The 12,096-nt window shown below is 37.1% G+C and overlaps 1 protein-coding gene across 5 annotated transcripts in view; it reads left to right on the plus strand.

Annotated features, from left to right (window-relative positions):
- Positions 1–12,096, plus strand: part of NF1 (neurofibromin 1) — a 253,107-nt gene that overhangs the window by 217,280 nt on the left and 23,731 nt on the right. For all 5 annotated transcript variants that reach the window (XM_049859655.1, XM_049859659.1, XM_049859657.1 and 2 more), the window contains 10 exons: positions 1,093–1,233; positions 1,392–1,671; positions 2,115–2,329; positions 2,541–2,602; positions 2,743–2,857; positions 3,377–3,478; positions 6,706–6,846; positions 7,532–7,658; positions 9,437–9,568; positions 10,576–10,711. In XM_049859655.1, coding sequence (XP_049715612.1) covers positions 1,093–1,233; positions 1,392–1,671; positions 2,115–2,329; positions 2,541–2,602; positions 2,743–2,857; positions 3,377–3,478; positions 6,706–6,846; positions 7,532–7,658; positions 9,437–9,568; positions 10,576–10,711 — 1,451 coding nt within the window. The remainder of the gene's footprint in view (positions 1–1,092; positions 1,234–1,391; positions 1,672–2,114; positions 2,330–2,540; positions 2,603–2,742; positions 2,858–3,376; positions 3,479–6,705; positions 6,847–7,531; positions 7,659–9,436; positions 9,569–10,575; positions 10,712–12,096) is intronic.

Here is a 12,096-nt window from a genome sequence, read left to right on the forward strand (position 1 = left end):
ATTGAGTTTGTTCAGATATTTTATCTAGTACTCCTTTGTGCAGAAACTTTATCTACTTCATGATATAGTTGTGGGAAAGATAGCTCCCTAAGCATGCAGACACCCACCCAACTTTTGATCTGGTTCAAAATGGTAAATGTCTAATGTATGTCTCAGAGTTGGAGAAAAACTATAGCACTCTCCTTCATAGCATAATTATAAAAGATTTAACTGTAGAAATCTGAGATCATTTCTAGGCAATAGTGTTTTACAGTGTATCCCAGGAACCTACACACCATAAAAAAAAAAAAAAAAAATGGGTGTCAGTAAATGTTTTTTGTTAATGTGTTATTCGGGACACCTGTTTTCATTTATAGTCCTAGCATAAGAACGTCAATATTAAAATAACCCAAATAAGAAAAAATACAGGGTGTAATATAATATTTTATTTTTTCTGATAGAGTTATGCATCTTATTTCTTTAATCACTTAAAGAAGCAGTACATTTACTCAAGCAATGTTGTGAATCCTCCCAGTAATTCTGAGTGCCCTTATAGCCCTAGAAAACATCTCACGACTTGGGTATCGTTTTCTATATTTCAAAATAATTGTGTTTTTATATTGATCATACGTCACTGTCTTACAAGAGCATAGAGGTGCCTTGCAAGTGAACAGAGTGAAATTGAATACCAATCCCTTAATCCCTGAAGGAATCAAGTGAATATCCTTATCTGTTTCTGGATATTTTATGATGTTGTGTTTGCTGACCAGAACCAATTGCCCTCAGGTCGATTCTGTTGGTCAACTCATGGCAACCCAGTGTGTATCAGAGTAGAGCTCCATAGGGGTTTCAGTGGCTGATTTTTTGGAATTAGATCGCGAGACCTTTCTTCTGAGGCACCTCTGGGTGTACTTGAACCTCCTGTCTTTCCATTAGCAACCAAACGCATTAACTATTTGCATTAAAAAAAACTGTGCATGTGTACCCTGGAGGCCTTCAGGTGCAATAGAGAGAATTTTCATGTTGATAAGGCCCCTTCTTGGCCATTTTTAAATTAAAAATTAAGTTGGTAGAATGGTTAAAACTTAAGTTTATTTTTTCATTTTCCATTAGATTACAGATCTGCTTGATGTTGTGCTAGACAGTTTCATCAAAACCAGTGCTACAGGTGGCTTGGGATCAATAAAAGCTGAGGTGATGGCAGATACTGCTGTAGCTCTGGCTTCTGGAAATGTGAAATTGGTTTCAAGCAAGGTAATCTCTTTTCCTTTGTCTTCTGAACTATGGCATGATTTATCAATTAGCAGGAGGGTTTTTGTTCTGTAACTCTTCATTTTTAAAGGTAAACTGAAATTTTCTGTGGTAAAACTTTGTTTCACCCCCACAATTGTAAAAATTCTTCTTTTTTCTAGGTTATTGGAAGGATGTGCAAAATAATTGACAAGACATGCTTATCTCCAACTCCTACTTTAGAGCAACATCTTATGTGGGACGACATTGCTATTTTAGCACGCTATATGCTGATGCTGTCCTTCAACAATTCTCTGGATGTGGCAGCTCATCTCCCCTATCTCTTCCATGTTGTAACTTTCTTAGTAGCCACAGGCCCACTCTCCCTGAGAGCTTCCACACATGGGCTGGTCATTAATATCATTCACTCTTTGTGCACTTGTTCACAGCTTCATTTTAGTGGTAAGTTCCACAAAAGTAATTTGTTTCACCAACTCCTTTCTCCACTCATTTTGTACCACCTGATTACCACAGATTATTTTATGTGCTAATATAAGCCTGCAGTAGTGAGATTGAATATTATCAAAAAGAAAAAGAATAAATTACTTGGCATGAACTTCTATCCCATATCAAGCTGTAGTATAGATTCTCTGTGCATATTTGTCATGTAGACCTTTATAAGTTGTACCATAAGCTAAAAACTTAGCATCATTATATGGTGTCTATTACTAGCACTAATTTGTAGATAAATTGAACTAAAATAATAAGCATAATGTACATAGAGATTTTGTTTTGGGAGCATGGTTAAGTAATTTTGATATGATATTCAAATTTCCCAGATTTAAAACTTGGAATTAAAAAATGAATATGTTCAAAGTCTTTACTTTTTCCTTTTACTTTCACAGAAGAGACCAAGCAAGTTTTGAGACTCAGTTTGACTGAGTTCTCGTTACCCAAATTTTACTTGCTGTTTGGCATTAGCAAGGTCAAGTCAGCTGCTGTCATTGCCTTCCGATCCAGCTACCGGGACAGGTCATTCTCACCTGGCTCGTATGAGAGGGAGACTTTTGCTTTGACATCCTTGGAAACAGTCACAGAAGCTTTGTTGGAGATCATGGAGGTATATAAGGCAACATAATAAGAAATTAAGTTAAATCATTTTTTTAAACCTGCTAGTACTGCACAGAAGAAATATTGGTTTATTCAGCTGTTTTGTACTTAATGTGCTTAAGTAAAAACATGAAATGTGTTTCTTGTTAACACGTATGCTATTACACTTGCTTCTAAAAACTTTGATGTTTATAAGTACATTCAGAATGTTCTTTGTCTAGGCATGTATGAGAGATATTCCAACATGCAAGTGGCTGGACCAGTGGACAGAATTGGCACAAAGGTAAGTCCCAATTTAAGTTGTAAAAGTGTATGTATTGTTGAAAAGATAGATAATACTGCGCAATCAGTATTTTAATTTATTATTTAATATATACATAAACACAAAGATTTTCACAAGCTTTTTTGGTCTTTTAATTGCAGATTTGCATTTCAGTATAATCCATCCCTACAACCAAGAGCTCTTGTTGTCTTTGGCTGTATTAGCAAACGAGTGTCTCACGGGCAGATAAAGCAGATTATCCGTATTCTTAGCAAGGTACTCCTCCCTCCCCCAGCATTTGTGGCTCCCAGGTTGTGAAGCACATCTTCCATTTTTCTAAAAGACTTTTAAATTTGAGTTTAATAAAATGTCTTCTATGCACCTTATTAAGCCTTTTGAAAATGAGAATTCTTTGAAGCAAAGAACCCATCTATAAAGAAGATACCTTGAAAGGAAAATAAGTATTGTCTCTTTTGCTAAGCAAGTAGTCTTAATATTTTATCAGTTTGCAAAGCATTTAGCAAATATAATAAGCCTTATATTAAATTATATAATTTGTAATTACTGTGGTAAAGCCTGACTTATAATTAATATAGAAATATTTATTTAAAAAAAAACCTAAAAATGCATTGAACTAGCTACCAAGATCATCATAGCATTGGAAATAATTCTAGCACTAACTATTAAGTAAGTAAATGTTTCTTAACTGATTCTGAGATTCTGTTAACTACAGTTTAGGAGTTAATATTTTATTTCAATGAAAATAAAATAAAGAATTCTGTTTCCATCAAATAGGCACTTGAGAGTTGCTTAAAAGGACCTGATACTTACAACAGTCAAGTTCTGATAGAAGCTACAGTAATAGCACTAACCAAATTACAGCCACTTCTTAATAAGGTAATTACTGTATTAAAAAATGAGTGCATTTATTGTGGGTATCGGTTTTCAGTGTTATTTTCTTTCAAAGAGTTCAGAAATAATATTGAGAAGAAGTTACTAAGAAAAAGCTATAGTTAAAATAGAAATTCTTGTCATAAAGTTTGGTTGTTTGAAGTATTTACATTAGAGGAACAACAAGGAGAATAAGTTCTCAAGGGCTTGTAAGATTTTTTTTCTCATCAGTGCTAAAGGAAGGATAGGTATATATTCTGAATTCTTTTATCCAATAAATATTAATTGAGCATCTGTCATGTGCCAGGTACTGTTTTAGGTGCTAGAGATACAGTACTGAACAAAGCCAGTAAAGTTCCTGTCCTCACATTCTGGGGTGTGTGGACACTAAGCGGAGTAAGCAATACATCATATGCTAGCTAGTGATCATTACAATGGAGAAGCGTAAATAAGAGAAAGATACACCTGGTCATCAAACGAGTTTGGGTGCTAGATGAAGATGATATTCACATGGGGTAAAATGATGTGGCCACTATTTTAGGATGATCTTGGCTCATTTCAGCTGTGTGGCCTCGAGTGAGTCATTTAATGTTATGTGGACATCATGTTTCTACACTGATAAAATGTGTAAACTACACTAGATAATGGCGTGGTACAGTCTTCTAAGTTGTATAATTCTGTGAGTTGAGTACAAAGATACACCAGACTTGAGAAGAATAAAGATCTATTGTGTTTATATGAGTTATGTGTTTTACAAACATCCTAATCCTAAATCATACAAAATGGTTTCCTCATTTTATGAGTAAAAATTAGGCTCAGAAGGGCTAATTAATTTGCCCAAGATCGCACACCTAATAAATGACAGACCCATGGCTCTAATTCAGGGCCGACTCTAAAGTCCATTTATTTTCTCATATACCACATTGCTAAATGAGAATTACTGAAAAATAAAAACTTTTAATTCAGAGCAGAAAGAGATTTTACTATACTGGTAAGAGTAACAAAGAAAGCTGAAAGGGTAAAGTTGAAACTAAAATTAAGGAGATAGATAGGGTTTAATGTAGAAGAGGGGAAGCCATGAGTAGCAGAGGTACAGTGGTAGGATTGTATAGGAATGCTGGGACCACGAAGGTCTGGTGGGCAGGCCATCCTAGTTGAAATGGAGAAACTATTCAGGAGCGTAGTAGGAGGGAAGGTTGTAAAGATTAGATAGAACTAATCTAGCATTCAGCGTTCCTCAGAAAGGAGTTTAGAAATGTGTTAACTTTCTCGTGACGAAAGCCGGACTTACAAAGATCATTCTGGAGGCCTTATGTGCAGTAGACTGGAGGAGGGAAAAATTGGAGGCAGAAAGATTCCACATTTAGAATAAAGAAGGTTGGTATGGGGCAGTGTCGTTTACAATTAAGAGAGAAATGGCAGATGCAAAAGGAACTACTCTGGGAGAATCAACAAAATTTGGTGGATGGATTTGGGAATCAAAGGAATGCTAATGTTCTCAGCCTGGCCAACAGTGCCTTTAGTTACGTATGTAGAAAAGATGAAGAGCTTACCTATATATTTACTTTTCGCAAAAAAGAAAACATGGAAGGAAATGCTCACAATCATTAGCCATTAGAGAAATGCAAATCAAAACTACAACGAGATCCCATCTCACCCCAACAAGGCTAACATTAATCCAAACAACACAAAATAATAAATGTTGGAGAGATTGTGGAGAGAGTAGAACACTTGTACACTGCTGGTGGGAGTGCAAAATGGTTCAACCACTTTGGAAAGGCGTTTGATGCTTCCTTAAAAAGCTAGAAATAGAAGTACCATACGATCCAGCAATCCCACTCCTTGGAAATTATCCTAGAGAAGTAAGAGCTGTCACACGAATAGATATATGCAGACCCATGTTCGTTGCAGCACTGTTCACAATGGCAAAAAGGTGGAAACAACCTAGGTGGTCATTAACAGACAAATGGCTAAACAAATTATGGGATATGCACACAATGGAATACTACGCAACAACAAAGAACAACGATGAATCCGTCAAACATCTGATAACATGGATGAATCTGGAAGGTGCTATGCTGAGTGAAATCAGTCAGTCACAAAAGGACAAGTATTGTATGAAACCACTATTATAAGAACTCAAGAAAAGGTTTAAACACAGAAGAAAACATTCATTGATGGTTACGAGGGTGGGGAGGGAGGGAGAGGGGAATTCACTAACTAGATAGTAGACAAGAATTACCTTAGGTGAAGGGAAAGACAACACACAATACAAGGGAATTCAGCACAACTGGAGTAAACCAAAAGCTGTGAAGTTTCCTTTGACGGATAGAGCAGCAGGGGCTGGGATCTGGGGACCATGGTTTCAGGGTCCATCTAGGTCAACTGGCGTAATAAAGTTTATTAAGAAAATGTTCTGCATCCCACTTTGGTAAGTGGCATCTGGGGTCTTAAAAGCTAGTGAGCGGCCATCTAAGATGCATGAATTGGTCCCAGCCCATGTGGAGCAAAGGAGAATGAAGAACACCAAAGACACAAGAAAAATATTAGCCCAGGAGACAAAAAGGGCCACATAAACCAGAGACTCTATCAGCCTGAGACCAGAAGAACTAGATGGTGCCTGACTACCACCAGTAACTGCCAGACAGGGAACACAACAGAGAGTTCCTGATGGAGCAGGAAAAAAGTAGGGTGCAGAACTCAAACTCATGTAAAAAGACGAGACTTAATGGTCCAACTGAGACTAGAGGAGCCCCAGAAGACATGACCCCCTGACTCTCTGTTAACCCAGAACTGAAACCATTCCTGAAGCCAACTCTTCAGACAAAGGTTAGACTGGGCTATAAGACGTAAAATGATACTCGTGAAGAGAGTGCTTCTTAGTTCAAGTAGGTACATGAGACTAAGTGGGCCGCTCCGGTGTGGAGGCAAGGTGAGAAGGCAGAAAAGGATAGGAGCTGGTTGAATGGATGTGAGAAACCTGGGGTGGAAAGGGGGAGTGTGCTGTCATAGGGATAGCAACTAGGGTCACATAACTGTGTATATAAATTTTTGTATGAGAAATTAATTGAGCTGTAAACTTTCACCTAAAGCACAATAAAAAGAAATTTTTTTTTAAACAAAAGACATGGGTAATTTGTGTGGCTAACATGCTTCGTTTTGTACTGCAGTGTATTTTCAATGAGATTATTGCATGATAATTTTACTAACCTGGAGCATGCCTCCTTTGCCAGGATTCCCCTCTGCACAAAGCCCTCTTTTGGGTAGCCGTGGCTGTGCTGCAACTTGATGAGGTCAACTTGTACTCAGCAGGCACTGCACTTCTTGAACAAAACCTACACACCTTAGACAGCCTCCGGATATTCAATGACAAGGTAAGTACGCTTTCCTTGAATAGAAAGAAACAAAGGGAGAACAGGACTGTGGCCTTATGTGGCTTTAATGATTAGGTACTGGGTCTGACCAGATGTCGTGTGGACCCAGAACAGCTAGAAACAAAATTTTAGAGGTGAAGAGACCTTGAAATTTATCAGTCAAAATAGAAGGGAACAAAGAAGTTGAGTAATTCGTCCATGATTGTATACCTGATGTGGGCCTAGAACCCCTCTTTCCTAATTCCCTTTGTTCTTTTCTGGGGTTGTCTTGGGACAGTGGTGGTCAGGATGATACTTAGCTATTGGCTATTTATATGTAAAGAGTATTTGCAAATGACATTTGGTGTGTATATCTCAGGAGTGCCTGCTTTGGTATATCCACTGCAAGAACAATCCAGTAGCAGGAGTCAACAATGAATCCAGTGACTCAGGATACTAGGAATATGATTTAACAAAGCTTTATTTAAAGCTACCTGGATGTAAATTGACAGTGATTTAATTTTCCTTGTAAATGAAAGCTGTTTCATCTTGCACCATTTTATAAGTTATATGCTTGATTATGTTGTGTTAATTAATTTGTACACAAGTGAATTAATTTGTACACAAACTAAAGCCAGTAAGTGATCCTTTAAAGAAAGCTCCTGTGTGCCCCCCATCAACCGTTTCATGATTGTCTTTATTATAGAGTCCAGAGGAAGTGTTTATGGCAATCCGGAATCCTCTGGAATGGCACTGCAAGCAAATGGATCATTTTGTAGGACTCAATTTCAACTCTAACTTTAACTTTGCACTGGTCGGACACCTCTTAAAAGGTAAAACTATTGTGTTAGAATATTTTTGTGAAATAGTGTCAAGAAGCCAGAAGTAATGCAAAGGATTCTATTTAAAAGTAGTTGGGTCTATATGTCATACTTTAAATGCAGACTATATCTGCCTAACTCAGTTATGTTTTGTTCAGTATGTATTTTAATAGAGCCTAATTTCCACATCACACATCAGATTTCCTTTAAAAAGCAAGAGTTGATTATTAGCAAATTGCCTAAGTGCTGAATCTTCTGATATCTGTATTGTTAGTAGTAGTACTTAAGTATCTTGTTAATTACCAAAATATGACAGACTGCAAATCACTGTTATTAAACTAACTTGTATTGGAAAGTGTTATCTTAGAGTTTTGATCATAGATTTTCTTTACCTTGTTTCTAGTTTATTGCTGTTGATCAGTGCCATTATCCTATACCACAGAACCTCATCTTTCTGCTGCCTTCTCCCTGCCCACCCTTCCAGATTTCTCTATTGCTTATAGCCAGTGCTGGGCAGCTGTTCCTCAGAGCCAGTTGTTCACTTCCTGACTTGGCTTTACTTTCCACTGCTGACTTGTCTGTGTTTTAATTTGGGCATATTAATGTGGGACAGCCATGGCCAGAGACTGCAGTTAACAAGGATAGCATGAAGTGCTGGTTCATTCAGGAGCAAAAGCAGTAAGGCCTTGGACAAGAATTTGGCATCAACCAATAGTCTTAAGCAGCACTGGATTTGGCACAACAGAGAATCAGGCTAGAGCTTGAGTCTGTAGTTTTGTGTCAATTTACATAACTGTTGGGCTTGAGGGCTCACGGAGGTTCCCCAAAGTTGTTACCCGATGTATATACATACACACATACATCCATGACAGTGAACATATGCATTTAAATAACTGTTAGGCTTGAGGGCTCACGGAGGTTCCCCGAGTTGTTACCCGATGTATATACGCCCACATACATCCATGACCGTGAACGTATGCATTTAAATAACTGTTAGGCTTGAGGGCTCACGGAGGTTCCCCTAGTTGTTACCCAATGTATATACGCCCACATACATCCATGACCATGAATGTATGCATTTAAATAACTGTTAGGCTTGAGGGCTCACGGAGGTTCCCCTAGTTGTTACCCGATGTATATACGCCCACATACATCCATGACCATGAACGTATGCATTTGATTTCACCACCTCATAAATTGATAAAATTATTACCAAAACATTGACAATTTTAATCTCTAAGCCAAATAGGGATATTTTTAGTGTCCAAATCCCCTATTTTAAAATGAAGTAGTATTAATTATTAAAATCTGGCCGAAAATCAAACTTACCCTCTAATCAACCCTATTCTTTAAGCTTTGAGAGCATATACTTCCTATGTCATCAGTTTTTGTTGTTGTTGTTTGTTTTCCTTTTAATTAAAATTTTAAAAATTAAGCAAAAGAAACCTTGAGGTAAACTCTTAATACCCAGATTAAAAAAAAAAAAATCCCTGCACTGCTTTGAGGAGTGGGAGATGAAAAACACCGTTATCTTTTCTAACTTCCCTGTGTCAAGAAACAATATTCAATCCTGTACATTTTTGGCACTTAATCCTTTGTGTAGTTTACATAACTATTCACATACATATGTTTTATCTTTCCAGATTATCTGTTCTTGGAGGGCAGGAGTTACTCCTTGTGCTTCTTTATATGCCCCTTTCGTGCCTTGCAAAGTTGCTAGTCATGGAATAAGAATTCAACAAGTATTTGTTGAAATAATTAACTTCTTGTTTGTTTTTGTTTTTTTGTAGGGTACAGGCATCCTTCACCTACCATTGTTGCAAGAACAGTCAGAATCTTGCATACACTACTAACTCTGGTTAACAAACATAGAAATTGTGACAAATTTGAGGTGAATACCCAGAGTGTGGCTTACTTAGCAGGTAAAAACACAGAAGAGACAAAATCAGTCTTTCCGCATCTATATCTAAGGATCACCAAAAAGACTGAAATACCCGTGGGTCCTCTGGCTGATTGTTTGGTAGGGTAAAGAGTTCACAGCCCAGTCCTGTGGTGGTGTTGAAATTTTTGAAAATTCTGCCGAAACATTTTTCCTTAGGAAAGAATATGTGTTAATATCTGAAATGTGTTCCCTTTGTCATTCTTGGTTAAAGAAACTACAGTGGCACCCAGTTGTCTGTCATAAAACCTGAACACCTGCACCCAGCATCCTGGGCCTTTAAGCAGCCCTCCTGATTCAGTCCTCTTTCTCTAAATTTTGTAAGCCTTATTTTTCATTACTTCTCCAAATGAATGGGCTATTTTAAGCTAATCTACTTGTCATCTCCTACAAGTGACTTTCTGCCCCTTTAATATTCATTCCTTGGGCTGTTTGTTTTACCTGGAATGGCTGCCCCATCCCCACCATTCCAGTAACCTTCCTTTCCTGTTTGCTCTTAAACCTGATTTATGTTTCTCTACTCAGCAACACCTAGCACTTACGTATAATACATTTCTTTAGTTGTTTAATGGAAAGTGCTGATTCCCAGTTTAGCAGACTTCAGTTTGTGGAAACTTTTTTGTGTGAACCATAGGACCTTGGTTACATCTTAGAACATTTTTTTCCTCATCTAAAAAATGGACCTTATACCTACCCTGCTTTTTGTGTTCGTTGAGGTCAAATATGTATTAACGCACTTGACAAATACACAGTGTTTTATTAAATCTCTTTGTGTATATTTCACATTTATGTACAGTCTTTCAAAATGCACCATAAGCCCTTTAAGGTAAGCAAGTCTACCCTTATATCCTTAAACCTCACAGTCGTAAGTCTCTTTTCATGTGTGTTTAATAGCCATTATCCACCACAGGAGGTTGTAAGAATTATCCTGTTTTTAAGTCATACTTCTGATTTGTTAAATTTTCACTTCTGCCTTCTTTTTCCTCTTAGCTTTACTCACAGTGTCTGAGGAGGTTCGAAGTCGCTGCAGCCTAAAACATAGAAAGTCACTTCTTCTTACTGATATTTCAATGGAAAATGTTCCAATGGACACATATCCCATTCATTATGGCGACCCTAACTATAGGTAAGTGGACTTATTCTCCCATAATTATGTAATTATCAGGTTTCAATTTTCTATGCTAATGGAGGAAAGCAGTAGAGTAGAAGATAATATAAAGGGAAATCTAGAGCTAATCTAGGAGGATTTTATAAGTTTGCAGTACTTTATGGGGGTTAATAATAGGAAAGTCATATTATTCTTGTTCTAGTCTGATTGGGCTCATATAAACATTAGTCTGCCTCTCTCAAGCACAAACCAGTTCAATAGGAGAAGAGATGATCTTGACACACTGCATTGTAGAAAAGGGCCTGGGAAGAAACTAACATGAAATATAAGCAGCATTATATGATAGAAATATACGCAACATGCTTATTAATAGAAAACTTAGCTATACCGATTTGTAAAAACATATACATGCCAAAACATTTGTTGTATTTACTCATATCAAGCTAAAGTATTAAATTTCCTATGGTACAGATTCAGATTGTTAAATCATCAAATTATGTCCACGGTTTCACATGGTTTTAGATGCTGTGTTTTTCACTAAAACATGGAACTTAATGTATTTTTTCCCACAAATAGCATGCCCACATAAATAACACGCCCACACATGTAACATGCATAGCACCTAGGAAAATAATGCACAAAGAGGTTGTACTGTTGGTGAAAAACATATTAATGTGGGCATTATTTGCATAAAAATACAATACATGAAAATCTCCCTGATAATGATATCATTTGAGGACTTGCTAGATTTTCAATTAAATGAAAGTATCTTTAAGGCTTAAGTACAGTTTTGAACACAGAAAAACAATCTTCTATCTGTATCATTCAGTTTATCAACCTTCCACTTTTTGATAAAAAGCCCTCAACAATTTCCAACTGAGATTTTAACCTTTGCATGAGTTTTTCCAGGCATATTTGGTTTTTGTTGGTCGTATTCTTCAGTCAGGAGCCCTAGTGGTGTAGTGGTTAAGTGCTTGGCTGCCAAGGCCCGTGATGCAAACCCACCAGCCACTTCGTGGGAGAAGGATGTGGCAGTCTGCTTCCATAAAGATTACAGCCTTATTGCCCAATGGAGCAGTTCTACTCTGTCCTATAGCGTCACCGTGAGCTGGAATTGATTCGACAGCATTGGGTTTGGTTTATTCTTCTGTCGTTACCATGATTATATTTTCTTGAGGAAACATATGCCCTTTTGAGAAAGTAATGCCTGTGTTTCTCTGTCAAAATGTAAATTAAGGCTGATTTCCTTAATTTTTAAACCAAAAATACAGTTGCCTATTTATACTTGATTTGCCCTGATTAAAAAATTAATGCAGTACAGTTCTGTTCATCATTTGATAAGTACCTATTATGTACAAGATACTATGGCAAGAATGTTGATCCTTCCTAGGGAGGCATTAAGA

Source organism: Elephas maximus, chromosome 19, assembly GCF_024166365.1.
Source record: "Elephas maximus indicus isolate mEleMax1 chromosome 19, mEleMax1 primary haplotype, whole genome shotgun sequence".
Classification (NCBI taxonomy): domain Eukaryota; kingdom Metazoa; phylum Chordata; class Mammalia; order Proboscidea; family Elephantidae; genus Elephas; species Elephas maximus.